Below are 15303 nucleotides of genomic sequence, written 5' to 3' on the forward strand. Positions count from 1 at the left end.
CCCCTCTACCCTCAAGGGAGTCCACAACTCCTCCTAGTTTAGTATCATCAGCAAACTTTATGTACATTCAATTCCTGCATCCAGATTATTTATAAGAACATTGAAGAGCACTGGCCCTAAAATTGAGCCCTGGGGAATCCCACTGGTGACTGGCCACCAGCCTGATGTAACCCCATTTACTGTAACTCTTTGAGCCTGACCCATCAGCCAATTGCTCACCCCACGTATTATGGACTTGTCTAGCTGTGTGCTGGACATTTTGTCCAGAAGGATGCTGTGAGTATCAAAAGCTTTGCTAAAATAAAAAAAAAAACACCCACCCCATATCTACTGGCTTTGCTTAGTCACCTAGATGGGTGACCTTGTCATAAAAGGAAATTAAGTTGGTTAGGCAGGACTTCCCCTTGTGAACCAATGCTGGCAATGACCAATGGCTGTGTTGTCTCTGAAGTGTTTTTCAGTAACTCCCAGAATAACCTTCTCCATAATTTTACCAGGCACTGATGTGAGACTGACAAGCATGTAATTATCAGGGTCTTCCTTACCCTTCCTGAAAACTGGGACAACAGTTGCCAGCTTCCAGTTGACTGGGACCTCTCCAGACTCCCAAGACCATTGAAAAATAATGGCGAGAGGTCCCACGATGACATTGCCCAGCTCTTTCAGTACTCTGGGATGAATCCCATCGGACGCCATAGATTTATGCACATCAAGCTGCAGCAGCAAATCTCTAACTAGTTCAGAGTTGTCTGGGATTTCATCATCCCCCCAGTCACGGTCTCCCAATACAGGGCTCTGGGAGTCCCAGGGCCCGTCATCAGTGTTGAGGACAGAGGCGAAGAAGGCATTAAACGTCTCTGCCTTGTCTACATCCCTATTTGTGAGGTGACTGACCTCATCAGGTAATGGACCAATGTTACCTCTGATCCTTCTTTTGCTGTTAACATATTTTTAAAAAGCCATTTTGTTGTCCTTCACAGTGCTGGCCAGCTTGAACCTTAATTGAGCTTTGGCTACATGAATTTTCTCCTTACAGTGGTGAACAGCATCTCTCCCATGTCGCTGGTCCTTGCTTCCAATGTTTGTACACTTTCCTTTTCTATTTAAATTCTAGTGGAAGATCCCTGCTCAACGAAGCTGGAGTTCTGACACCACTTGCTTGACTTCCAGCACTTTGGAATTGTGTGCTCCTGCACTTTTAAGAGATGGCTTTTGAAAAGTGACCAGCATTCATGGACCCCAATACCTTCAAAAGCAGATTCCCAGGGGACCTTACTGACTAGCTCCTTCAGCTGCCCAAAGTCTGCACTCCCCATATTCAGGGTTGAAGATTTGGTGGCAGTTTTTCTCCTAACACCAATGATCTGAAACTCAACTACTTCATGGTCACTGTGACCCAGACAGCCACCAATCACCACTTCTACCACAAGTCCCCCTCTGATTCTAAACAATAAATCTAGTAGGGCACCTTTCCTAGCTGGCTCCCTTAGTGCCTGCACCAAGAAGTTAGCTTCAACATGCTTCAGAAATTTCCTGGACCTGTTTGTGTCTGCTGTATGATATTCCCAGTTGATGTCTGGGAAGTCAAAATCACCCATAAGGACAAGGGCAGTTGATCTAGAGATATGCCTTAGTTCCTTGTAGAATAATTCATCGATGTTGTCATCCTGGCTGGGTGGTCGGTTGTGGATTCCCACAACCACATCTGCTTTATCATTTGCTTTCACCTTCATCCTTACCCAGAGGATCTCAACCATGTTGTTGCCAACTATAAGCTCCAGACAATCCAACCTCTCCCTTACACACTGCTCCAAGTCCCTGTCTTGCCTGCCCTGCTTTTCCCTCCTGAAGATCCTATAATTGTCCATCACAGCACACCAGTCACAGGACTCATCCCACCAGGTTTTGCTTCTGGTGGTGATGTCATAGCTCTGGGACTGGGCCAAAGCTTCTAGCTCCTCTTGTTTATTCCTCATGCTGCATGCATTAGTGTAAAGACATTTCAAATGTGCTCCAGTCTACTCAGCACATTGTGGAGCAGACTGAAGAACCTTGCTAGCACACCAACCCTCCAACACTGGCATGCCACCCCCAGGCTTATCTCTAGTGAGCCTGGTTTTATCCCTTTCCCCCTTCAAATTTAGTTTAAAGCTCTTTTGATGAGCCCTGCTAACTCCTGTGCAAAGATCCTTTTCCCCCTTTGAGAGAGATGTACCCCATCTGTTGCTAGCAGGCCTGCTGTTGTGTAGACCAACCCATGATCAAAAAAACCCAAAATTCTGCCAGTGACACCAGACTTGGAGCCAGGTATTGATCTGCTGGTCTGCCTGTTTCTTCCCTCATCATTCCCTGCAACTGGAAGGGTAGAGGAGAACTACCTGTGCTCGTGATCCCTTAACCTGTTGTCTCAAGGCCCTGAAGTCTATCTTGGTTACTCTTGGTCTTCTTGTTGCAACTTCATTGCTGCCTACCTGAAAAAGCAGTGGCAGATGATAACCCAAGGGCCATACCGGGGTAGGATGTTTTCTCTTCACATCTTTAACTCAGGTCCCAGAGAAGCAGCAGACTTCACTAAGAAGTGGGTCAGACCTGCATATTGGGCCTTCTGTTCCCCTCAGAAGAGAGTCTGCTATGACAGTGACCCATCTTTTTTCTTTATAGAAGTGGTTTTGACGCAAGGCGTAGGCTGACTTAACCTTGGTGACACCGCCAACCTAGATGAACCTGCATTCTCATTATTGTTCAGTCCCACTTGCAGAGCCTCGTAACCTATTATGCAGGGGCACCTGGGAAGGTGGGATAGTCACAGAGGAGATGTGCCTGCTGCATTGGGCAGGAACTTGTCACCATTCCCTGCTATGCCTTAAGTCACTGTGTTCAGCCAGGTGGAGAGAGGATAGGGAATCCTCTGTGTCACGTGCCCTGTCTGCCTGACAGACCTGTCCCAGGGAAGGCAGGGTGCAATTCCATTAATCTATCTCTGTCTCAGACTCCCAATCTAGTGCAGTGCCATACTATGTTGACTGTGCTGTACTAGATAGTGAAAATATTACAGTCCTGATAGCGCAGTACTTTTTACAGAACAATGTAACTCCTATCTACTTGCCCAGGTAAGAGCCACAGTAATTTGGCTTTGTAATTTCTCTTTCTGGTACCTATGCCTGAGACAATATCAATATCCGAAGCACTGCTTAATGTTTTCAGACAGTTATAGAAAGGTTATATGTTTCTGTATGCTCACAGAGGTGAGTACCACAGAAGAAGACACATTCAATGCAACAGTACAGTTACATTTAAGACTGCAGTTTCTCTCTGCATTCCTTACATCAACAAGTCTGACACTTTCTTAGCCCATGGCTGACAGTACTGGGCAAGTAATGGGCTACTCACAATACTATAACTGAAAACAATCATCTGGACAGAGCAAAATACAGCAATGCAGGAATTTCTTCCTATTTTCCTTTTGATGGTGAGGTGCTGTTGTCATAACAAAAATAATTTTTTATGTTTATTTTTTTAATAAATTTCTCAATGTTCAGTACTAAAAATGATTGAATAGTATGATGTCTGGAAAAAAACTGATTTAAAAATATTTTTAAATTAATTATGTGATACGCTATTTAATTATTATACAAACATATGCAGATTTTTTAACATACTGAGTTTAAAATTTCTAATTAATTCTATTTGCCTCAAACATTTTATGCAGCTTGTTGTTTTAGAACTTTTCTCCCCTTCTCCAGTCAGCATTTAGTTTTGAGATTGCAGAGTAGGTTTATTTAAGTTGGAAAATTAAATTAGTGTTATGAAGAAATGAATCACCTTTGAGGAATACCTCATAAAATCATGTAATCCACTCATGGACTGCAGATTAACATATGCCTCTAGGGATCAGCCATAAAGCTAAAAGCCATAAAGCTAAAACAAATTCTACCTATCATGTAGTTAGCAGCCCAGAAGCTGAAAGACCACATATGTAAAATCCAGGAACATGATAGTTTTTAACCTAGTTACAGTTCTCTAAATGGTGGTCATTTTATTGACAGAACAAAGTATATTTGTTTGAGCACAACTATTTGTGCAAGGTACAGGGTTAATACTCTAAATACATCAAAACTTTCTTGGGTTTTTACCCATCAGTGTAGTTTCTTGGATATTTTTCTTATAATCTTTATCTTGTACTTGTTTTTATTTTGTTGCAGTGCAGCAAAATTTGCACTTTCAAAATCTTTATGATCTATGTGAACATACAGATACACTGGAACCTCACATCCTGCGTATTTTAGAATCATTGAAAAATTATCTTGGATGTTTGAGTCACTTAAGAAAAAACTGATCTTTATGTAAATAAGACTGAAAATTAGGAATCAATAGATTATAACTCTATGTTATATAATGGCATAATATTTAATGAAAACACTGAATCATTTTCATAAAATCTTTCCAAGAATATTTTAAGCAATGCCTTCTGGAATTTTTAGAAAGAACATGAGAAATAAAGTGGAAGCTCTAAGACATCTTTTTTCTACTCTACTGTAATCTTGCCATATGCCTCTCTAGAAAATGCAGCAATGTCTTTCAAGATGCTCTGCCTAAAGCTATATAAATTTACTGAAATGATTGATTCTAGAGAACCAATCAGTACATTAATAAATCAATATTATATTTTGGTCTATTTTGAACAGTAAAGGAAGAGGACTTTTAGTTTTCCTCTTTATGGGGATTAGTTTAATGGGCTTCCAGTACAGCACTATGCAATCATCTAACAGATTTCTTCGTCTTTCTCTTTTTATTTTCCTTTATATTAAAAACTGCTTGCTGAATGTTGGGACTTTCAAAAATGATTCAATTACAAACTAAAAGTAGATTGAAATATCTTATTAAGAATAGAAAATTATTAGTATGATGCTTCCACACATTGCTGCTCAGCTTTGCAGAGAAAATTCTCTTTCAATCTTTATATATTTTCTTGCTCTTTTAAAAATTTCCAAAGCCCAGGAAAGTAAATACTAAATCTTCAATACCTGTATATATAAAACATCTCAAAACACATTTTTGATCTAGTTCAGGCAGTGGTAGTAATTAAAATAGTCATAAAAGCCAAAAGATGTATTGAAGTTGTCATTTGTTTTCTGAATATTTAGAAAATAGTATTAGATCTACAGTTATACAATGAATAAGTGATTATTGATTTCAAAAAAAAAAAGACTCTATAGATTTTTAAACTTTTCAGAATTATTAATAAAGAATTGTATTCACTAATTAATAATAGCTCATCTTCCAAAATGCAATTGTTTATGAAACTAACCACCTGGCATGATCCAGGCCACAACTTTGTAGTTACGATAGGAAATGAAAATACACTGCAAGCGGAAGAAATATTAACTCAAACAGCTGTGTAAAATTCTTGAAGGTGCCATTCAGGAGTGAGTTAAGAGAGGAACTGAAAGCACAAGAGGAGTTGTCCATACACTAACAAACTGAAAGCAAAGGGAATAAAGAGGGTGTCTACCTTCAGACAGTGCATCAACAGCGCATGAGTAAACATACAACTCTCCTCAGCCACAGAAAGAGAGAAAGTAGAGACAGCTCTCTATTCAGTGTGTATCACCACTGGAGATCTCCAGTGAAAATGAAAGAAAGAATTCAGTGGGCTTTCAACAGGCTATTTTCGTGATCTTACTCTAACAGTTCTTAAGAAGGAGGGTGATTCACCATTAACTACTTTCTATTTATATTCCAAATCACTGTAATTTAATAATTTGAATATTATAAGTAGAAAAATATCTCAAATCACAAAAATCTGGTTCTGGTTGCAATTCTAATATTTGAACAAAAAAACCCAAACACTTAGCCCATGAGGTAGAATTCCGAATATGACTGACTTCAGAAGATGGGGAAATTATTAATCAAATAACATACAGTAGCATTTGGCATTTGTGCCTCAGTGCAAAGCACTCACCCACTACTGACATTTCAGGAACACTAGCAGTGTAAATTTCTTCTGGAAATGTTGGTTCGTTGTCATTGATGTCATGGATTTTGATGACAAACTCAGATTCAGGTTCCACTGGTCTCAGAGTTCTTCTATTAATAGCTTGGGCACGCAGGGTGTAAAAGGCTTTTTCTTCCCTGTCAATTCTCCGAGTAGCATGAATGTCACCTGTTTTCTCATCAATTATAAAAAGAGTGCCAGCCCCATCTCCTGACAAAATGTATTTGAGGGATCCATCTCCCTTGTCCTGGTCAGAATGAAGCTGAAAAGGAATAAAAATAATATAATTTTATTTAGAAATAAAATCTTAGAACAGGTTTTGTTTTGTTTTAAATTATTATATATGAAATCATTCTGTGTGCAACAAACATGTTTAACACCAACAAAACAAAGTAATTTTCAGTCACCATCGACTGGCAGTATGGTGTCATACTGAGGCATTTGTTTCCTAACTTATCTCCAAGAATCTTTTAACTTGACTGTTGTGGCAGATTTTAGTTTTCCAGCAACACTCGTTCTCTACTAAGAAACCTTTGCACCACAATCCTTAAAGAAGATTTTTATGTTAATACTGACCTTTTCCTTCCTTGAAGAGATCCTATTAAAAATTCACAACCTGCTGTGGTAGTTGTAAATTCACTAAGCAGATAAAGAACATGGCAGAATACATGACAATTAAGGAAAATAGAAGAACTGGTTTCATGTCATATTATTTTTTTTAAATTTTATTTCATATTATTTATATTTCTCCTAAATTGGTGAACATTTCATTTTAAGTCATTATCATTTTCACTCTATCAACTAATGTAAATAGCCTAAAGGAAAAAAACAAATGTATTAAGCATTCAGTATTGATTTAATACCCATTATGCAAGTAATATAAAGCTTAACTTCATCTATTAATGACCTGTAGTACTGTCTGACTTTAGTACATCCATAACAAAAAAAAATTGTTCAATTATGTTGCTTTGTTCAGTACAGTAATGTGGTTGGCTCATTTGATCTTTTGGATACACTTACCATAATTTGTCTCATCACCTTGTTGGAAAGTTCCTTCCAGTCTCATTGATTTCAAAATTAACTGACAGAATCTGACATTCAGATTTGTTTTCACTGTGAAATGTATACTTTTTTACATTGGGTTTAACAGAGGATCAAATCAAGTAGAATCTCTGATTACAAAAATTAAGTTCAAAGATAAAGACTTTTTAAAAATCACACTCAAAAAATATCAGAATGATCCCAAAAGTTTAAGACAGAATCATAGAATCATAGAACCGTTAAGGTTGGAAAAGACCCTTAAGATAATTTTTTTCCTTTCTAAAAATAGTTATTTGAACACACATTAACAACATCAGTTAGAACTGCAATAAGATGGTATTTAGTCATGTGAAGGGTTTTTGTTAATTTAAGCTCCCATTTCAGATAATAAAAAACATTATACATGTAGCTTAGTAAAAATATCTCCCTTGTCATGCCTTCATGAAATTTTTCTCTTTTTTGTCTATTGTTCCCTCATTTTTCCTTCCATAGCACCCATTTTAAGTCAGTGTCAGAGGTAGAATATTCAGCTGTTAGGGTTTTGAATGTGGCTTTCCTTGCATTTTGTGCTGAAAACAAACATACAGAGTGGACTGGTGGAATAAGCTACAGTCAAACAGTAAACTTATCTGCCATTAAACATTTTCAAACACTGTTTCCCACACACTTGCAATATGTGGAACAGAAGGAGCTCATGTGGCATCTTGGATCAAAGCTTTTATGATAGAAATTTAGAAAACTATCATTGTTCTGAGCTTTGATTTTCTATATAAAGGTTTTCCTATTTTCTTTCAGTTCAGAAATAAACCTTGAGAAACACTGTAAATATTTGTCAAAGAATGACAAATTAAATTTTTCTTACAGTACATATGTGTACGTTTACTTTACAAAATACACATTTTCCTACTACTCTATTTCATTCTCTAATAAGTAAAGAAATAGGAAGCGCCACCAAATATGAAGAGTTGTAAAGTAGGTGTTAAGAGAAATCTTTTGCAAATAAATCCTATTCTTTCTTTTCCTTCCATTTCTCTTGCTGACTTCAAACTGAAGGTTTCAAGTCATTCTCACTCTCCTTATGGAGAATGAATTTTTACTGTGAACTTTAATCCCTAATGCTCCTTTCTTGATGGCTTATTAAAGCTGCGACCTTTTACCCTTTTAAGTAACATTGTTTTAGGGGACCTGACAGTATCTTTCAGGCTGTGGCCCATTTCATAATGTCATTTAGAGTAATTAGCCCTGAAAAGCTAAAAGGATGAGCTCTATTGTGTTGTTATCTTGGTCATAACGACTTGGGCCCCAGGCAATCTCTGTCCACACCTGGGCCATCTGCTCCCTGACTTGTGTACCAGAATTGTGGCCAGAATGTAAAATATTGACCAAAGCCAATCATCTCAATCCTGTAACTAGTGATCCAAGAGGGAGACCTTCTGAGCTCTGTGGTACTGCAGCAGGCTGTGTGACCCAGTATCTTTCCCTAAGCTGGGACACGTCTCGGTAGACTTCGTGAGGATTGAATGATTGTCTGTTAACAATTTAGCGAGGACTCAAAGGCCTTCATTTAATCTAGAATCATAGGATCCTGAGTTGGAAGGGACCCACAAAGATAATCAAGTCCAACTCCTGTCCCTCCAGAAGACAACCCCAAAATTTACAACATATATCTGAGGGTGTTGTACAAGTGCTTCCTGAATAGCATCAGGCTTGGTGCCATGACTGCCTCCCTGGGTAGCCTGTTCCAGTGCTCCACCACCCTCTGGGTGAACACCCTTTTCCTAATATCCAACCTAAACCTCCCCTGGCACATCTTCCTGCCATTCCTTCGGGTCCTGTCACTGGTCACCAGAGAGAAGAGATCAGCGCCTGCCCCTCCATTTCCCCTTGTGAGGAAGCTGTATACCATGATGAGGTCTGCCCTCAGTCTCCTCTTCTCTAGGCTGAACAAACCAAGCGACGTTAGCTGCTCCTCTTACAGTTTCCCCTCTAAACCCTTCACCAACTTTGTGGCCCTCCTCTGGACACTCTCTAGTAGCTTTATATCCTTAATGTACTCGGACGCCCAAAACTGCACACAGTACTCGAGGTGAGACCACACCAGTGCAGAGTGGGACAATTACCTCCCTTGACCAGCTGCAATGCAGTGCGTGATGCACCTCAGGACACGGTTGGCCCTCTTGGCTGCCAGGGCACACTCTTGGCTCATGTTCAACTTGCCGTCAACCAGAACCCCCAGGTCCCTCTCTGCAGAGCTGCTCTCCAGCCTCTCATTCCGCAGTCTCTATGTATATCCAGGATTGCAGTGCCCCAAGTGTAAAATCTGGTACTTGCCCTTGTTAAACTTCATACAGTTGGTGATTGCCCAGCTCTCCAGTCTATCCAGATCCCTCTGCAGGGCCTCTCCGCCCTCAAGAGTGTCAAAAGCTCCTCCCAGTTTTTTGTCATCGACAAACTTAATTAGTATTCTTTCAAGTCCTGCATCCAAGTTATTAACAAAGAGATCAAAGATTACCAGCCCTAAAATGGATCCCTGTGGAACCCCACTAGTGACTGGCCACCAGCCTGGTGTAACCCCACTTACTATGACCCATCAGCCCAACCCACCAGCCAATTGCTCACCCATTGTGCTATGTGTTTATTGAGCTGTATGACGGACATTTTGTCCAGGAGGATACTCTGAGAGACAGTATCAAAATCTTTACTGAAATACAAAAAGATCACATTGACTGGCTTTCCTTGGTCAACTAGGTGGGTAACCTTGTCATAGAAGGAAATCAAATCTGTTAGGCAGGACTTTCCCCCTGTGAACCCATGCTGGCTGGGACCAATGACTGCATTGTCTTTCAGGTGTTTTTCAATAACTCCCAGAATAATCACCATAATTTTACCAGGCACAGAAGTGAGACTGACAGACCTGTAATTACTGGGGTCATCCCTGTTGCCCTTCTTGAAGACTGGGACAAGGTTTGCCTTTTTTCCATTCAGCTGGGATCTCTCCAGATTCCCAAGAGCATTGAAAAATCATTGAGAGAGGTCTCGCTATGACATCAGCCTGATTTTGCGAGGTTCACCAGCCGTGCACTGAGGAATGCCAGCACATAAAAGTGAGTATTTATGAAACTCAGGAAAAGGGAAATTTTATTCACAGGTTAACTTCAGGGTGTGGGTGTGTATGCAATTTGACTACACACACACATATACATAGATATTTATATTATCCCTATTCATATAAACCATTGACCAAGTTCTGAGACTAAGATTGGACCTAGCTGCACCTATATTTCTCTCTGAGACAAGTTTAGAAAGCAAGAGGGTCTATTTTCAACCATGTAAGTCAATGGGAGAGTCTTCCTTATCCCCTGCATCCACAACCCCTCTGTGAATCATTCTAAATAGAGCATAACTTAATTTTCCTTTGTGCACTACTTCCATGTAAGTAATAGAGAGAACCTTGCCATTCTCGAATCTTTAACTAAGTCACTATGTTGACTGTAAAAAATTTAATCAAATTGCTGGTTTAAATTGGCTGATGCTGGTAAGATTATACAACCTAATACTGTAATCCACCTCAAAAACATTAATAAATCTTAAATTGCTAACCAAAGCCATGTAACAAATCATACTGATGACAATTTGGTGTAGTCAGCCATATCCACAAGGCTGTATTTGCAACAGTGTTTTCTTCTCCAGGCCTTCTCAGTATACCACCTTATCTTCAAAAATGTTTTGGTCGTAAGAGCTCACTGGTGGTCCATTACCATTAAATACAATACTTTCACAACAGAGTAGTGAAAAGCAATTATAAGAGGCTGCTTTTCTTAGACATGTGCACCAGAAATACAAAATAAAGGCCCATTCGAGCAAGAAAGATTGGGGATCGGAGGGGAAGTCTTTAAATGGGCACATTACAGTTTTGCCATATGTTTTCCAAAGTCAGATCTAGTATTATAAATTCCTACAAGCGTTGACAATAGTACAATGAGGTTGCAGTGCCTGTTCCTTAACTCAGAAATCAGTTAGCATTGTCTGGCAAAATCCACTCTAACAAATTCTCTACCTCCAGAATAGCATAACCTCATGCAGACAGTTCCCAGGAATAGTATCTGGCCAAATTTAACTCACAAATCATGCATGGAAATTGTTTTGGTGAGTGATATTTAGCAAAAGCACACCAAGAACTTGTAAAAATAATTTAGCAGTCCCAATAAATTCATTCTGCTGCCTGAGAATGTTGCCTGGCAGTAGAAGCACAAACAGTGTAGAGAACAGAACTAAATCAGAAAACTAAGAAAACCCCTACACTACAAAATATGAAGCTTTTGAACAACTCTATTTAGATCCAGTTCTGGATGTAAAGATCTTTCAAAATACTAATTTGACTAATATGTAAGGTACTATCAATGTTGATGGTTTTCTATTCTTTTTCCTGTAGCTACGTGTGTGTCAAAAATTCTTACTAAGCTGATCTAGAAGTGAAAAATATTCTTTTGACACCACTCACAAAATCATTAACCTCTTACCTCCACCAAATTCAAACTTTCTAGTTTTTTTTCACATCTATATTAACCAAAAGACTGGAAAAGGAGTTAAATATAAGATTTTGAGACATCCACATAACAGCTTTTAGGGAGCTCATAGTTGCACTACAGAGTAACATATAAGGAATGCCAACCTGCATATTTCAGAAAAACACTTCAAGCTATAACACTTTGCATTTTATAAAAAAGTTTAATAATTTCACTTTGGATTGGTAATCCAATTTAAATTTCATGTATGCACATAACAGTCCACAGTTATTTTAGAAAACTTTCAAATTCAGAATGACATTTCAGAAGGTCTTCTTGGGTTATCAGGAAACACAAATCTATAGATACAGTGAACAAGGCTTCCAGACATAATTAAAGGATTGAAAATGTGTATTATATATAAGCAAAGAAAGAGAATACCTGTTATTTCATTTTCTTAGCTCTTAATTCAATACAGGTGTTATTAGTAGAATTATGATGGCTAAAGGCCATCCTATGTGCTTGGAAGCCTTGAGCACTGAATCGCTACCCAGCTCTAAAACACATGAGCAGTGTGTCAATCAGCACCGCAAAGTTTTGTCATTTTACTCTAATATTTAAAAAAGTTACGTGAAATATTTCTCTGCTACTTTTAGTATAAAGTGTTTCCTATAGTTATTTTGGCTAATGGGCATCTGTGATTCATGTCAGCCAAGCTGAGAAGTGGAGAGACATCTGTTTCATTTAGCAATTTTATTGCACAAAATGATCAGCTGTGAAGATGTGGTTTTGTTTTCATATCTGTCACTGATATTTTGCAAACTCTTGTTTCAGTGAATTTCTTGCTGTTCTCCCACAGAAATACTTCCCTTTTCAGCTGTCAGTAGTATACGTACTTTATATATAATTTTTCTCACTGTATTGCAAATCAGAATGTGTGTTGGTTTTATTTTATATAGCCCTGTTTCATCATACAGTAATTGCAGTTACTGTGAAAGATAATTTTGTATCTTTGGTCATCTATTTAAACCAATTAAACTTTAAATAGAGAAGGATTCTATATGAATGAAAAAGGAAGGTATTGCTGAAGGGAAGATAATTAATATATTGAGAAGGTAATAAAATGGAGTGCTGTGTGAATATTTAAAAAAGAAAATGAGTTACCAGTCCAAGACAGAGAGAATAACATGTTTTAAAAGATGGATTTATTTTTTCTGCAATTACAATAAAAACAGAGTCAATTAATATATATTACATAGTTCTTCAAGGTAAATGCAACCATAAATAAAATGAGTTAATGAAAAGATGCCACGATCAAATTCAGCTCAGTATCTTTTCAGATCTGTAAAAATTCTGTGTAAAATATCTTTCAGAACACTTCAGATGAACAACATAATAATTCTGCTTTAAAAATGTATTGAAAATTAGAACGTGGGAATTCTGTGCTAACTGTCTTCCGATGTTTCATATCAAATCTGCCAATTACAGGAATGTGGGTTTTCTTTCCCCTTCCCCTATGAATTCCACCTAAGTCTGAAATCTAACTGAAGTCATGGATGTTTTGCTAATAGCATACAAAGTGTTAATCTTATTTTCACCAAAAAAACCCCAGAAGATGTTACTGTGAAAAACAGAGAGCAGATTAGGTTAGTCAGACCCATTTTGTCATACAAACTACTTCTGGAATTTGAAATCATTTATGAAAATGCCAGATAAAGACTTCAAGATTTGTCACACCTCTCTCTATTTGAATTTCAGATTTAGAATCCTTCTAAATTTTCAGTGATTGGTATTCAGATAACTAGAGACCAAAGTATGACTGAATTAAGAAACCAGCCTTTACTTTGAATTCTTACTGTAGGCATTAATACAGTTCAAGTTGTTTTTTTTATCTTAATTTAATATGTTAAGAAAGATAGGAGACTTTGAAATACAGTTTATGGGGTTTTTTGTAGTCTTTACCAAATGACAGTCTATTTCACTAAACACATTTTTACTCTCCTACTTTATAGTAGCCATTTTTATTTGTATAATCTAGAAATTTTTTTCTACTTTTTCTGCAATATATTTGTCAATATTTCAATTTAATCCAAGAATAGCAGTAACAATGAGATCTTGGTACACTCCTGAATTTCTCTATCTTTCAGACTTTATTCAAATAAGTCATGAATTTCTCCTAATTCTGAGAACAAATTTCAGGCAAATTGTCACCTATTAGCTCTTTTCTAAGTAATCATATTAGCCACGTGAGGCCAAAACCTGTGGAAGCATTCACAATTTCACTCTAAGTTTTCTACAGCACATATTATAATATTAGCACCTGGATACTTTGTAGAATAATAACAAAAGTCTTTCTAAACATAATTACAAGAGTGGGCAGAGTTGCTATGAAATCACCAGAGAATAACTGATATAGAATTCCCACAATGGAGATATTTATTTTAAGCATCATAAACTAAACTATTAAATGATGCAGTTGTCTAACATTAGCTGCACTTATTGTAAAAGATTTTCAGACCAGCTCATGTCATGTGCAGTATTCTCTTAGTTGCCAGATTTAACTGTCGTGGCTTTGAGCCAGATTTTACTCACCAAAGAGATTCACTTATTTCAAGTTATCCTTAAGGTACCATTTAGGGCAACTCTCTTCAGTCATGCAAGAATTTGCACTAAGTTTTGATGAGACATGTCACACATTTAATTTTCTCGCTCACTTATATTGTCAGTTTGCAAGTTTGTCCTGTGCCATTGTGTGTTATTTAAAAGAAGAGGCAGGTGGAAAAGGAAAAAGGCACATTTCAAAATGAAAGTTTTGTGAGACTGGGAAAGATAAAGGAAGAGCAAGCTAAAATGGAAGCATAACACATAATGCAAGATGAGGAATGCTCTGAAATTCTTTTGCTTGCTGAGAAGCAGAAACAAACAGAAATTAAACCCTCCAGTCTGCAGTGCATTTCCAGATTATATTCATCTACTTTAACTTGATTCATTATCCAAAGGAAAGATAAAAATCATTGTTACCATTTCTGTTGAGAAAGATTACTGTAGTTTCTTGCTGTTCAAGATTCTTGTTTATTCCTACTGATGGTTTAAAATGGTAAGAGATAAATTAAAATTAATAATATTTTTAGGGCTTTTTTACACATCCTTGGTGAAGCAATGTCTATCACAGGATTAGAAATGTTATTTTCCTAGCTCCCTACAATCATCACTACCAAGTGATATCATCTGCAAGATCCTCAATTTCCACAAACTAGTTATACAGCAAAGGTATTTTTTCATGACTAGGCTTGCCTCTTTTCCCCATTATTGTAGCTTATCCTAAAGGGAGGATTCACAATCTGGAGAAGGTAGGTGGTCTTGTCACTGACAAAGTCGTCTAAGATTTTGGCTGAGAAAGGCAGTTTCTTTTTTTATGACACATCACAAGAGCAGCAGAATCTTACATAAATGCACTGAGTCAATGTGCCAAAAACTGAACTTCCTCCTCAAGCGGTCTTTGGCTGATGTTCAGAGAGCTAGAACAAGAAAGTTTCGGCTTCATTAGACTGTTGCAACTTCCACTCCAGAAGATGCACAAGCATTGAGCTAACATGAAGTAGAGACTAATTGAATTTCATACACCAAAGAGTTCTTGCGTGAGCCAATAAGCATGTTCTCTTCCAATTTTAATGTAATAAATTCAGTCCCTACATCAGGTGAAGATAGAAAGTAGAGAACTGTCACTGAAACTGAAGTGCCCTTATTTTTCCCAGCTTTGTC

At 37.7% G+C, this 15303-nt stretch overlaps 1 protein-coding gene across 1 annotated transcript in view; it reads right to left on the reverse strand.

Annotated features, from left to right (window-relative positions):
• CDH10 (cadherin 10) overlaps positions 1–15303 on the reverse strand; it is a 115005-nt gene that overhangs the window by 36141 nt on the left and 63561 nt on the right. Inside the window, exon 3 of the mRNA XM_064443427.1 lies at positions 5963–6257. Within this exon, the coding sequence (XP_064299497.1) occupies positions 5963–6257 (295 nt within the window). The remainder of the gene's footprint in view (positions 1–5962; positions 6258–15303) is intronic.

This window comes from Phalacrocorax carbo, chromosome 2 (assembly GCF_963921805.1).
Source record: "Phalacrocorax carbo chromosome 2, bPhaCar2.1, whole genome shotgun sequence".
NCBI lineage: Eukaryota > Metazoa > Chordata > Aves > Suliformes > Phalacrocoracidae > Phalacrocorax > Phalacrocorax carbo.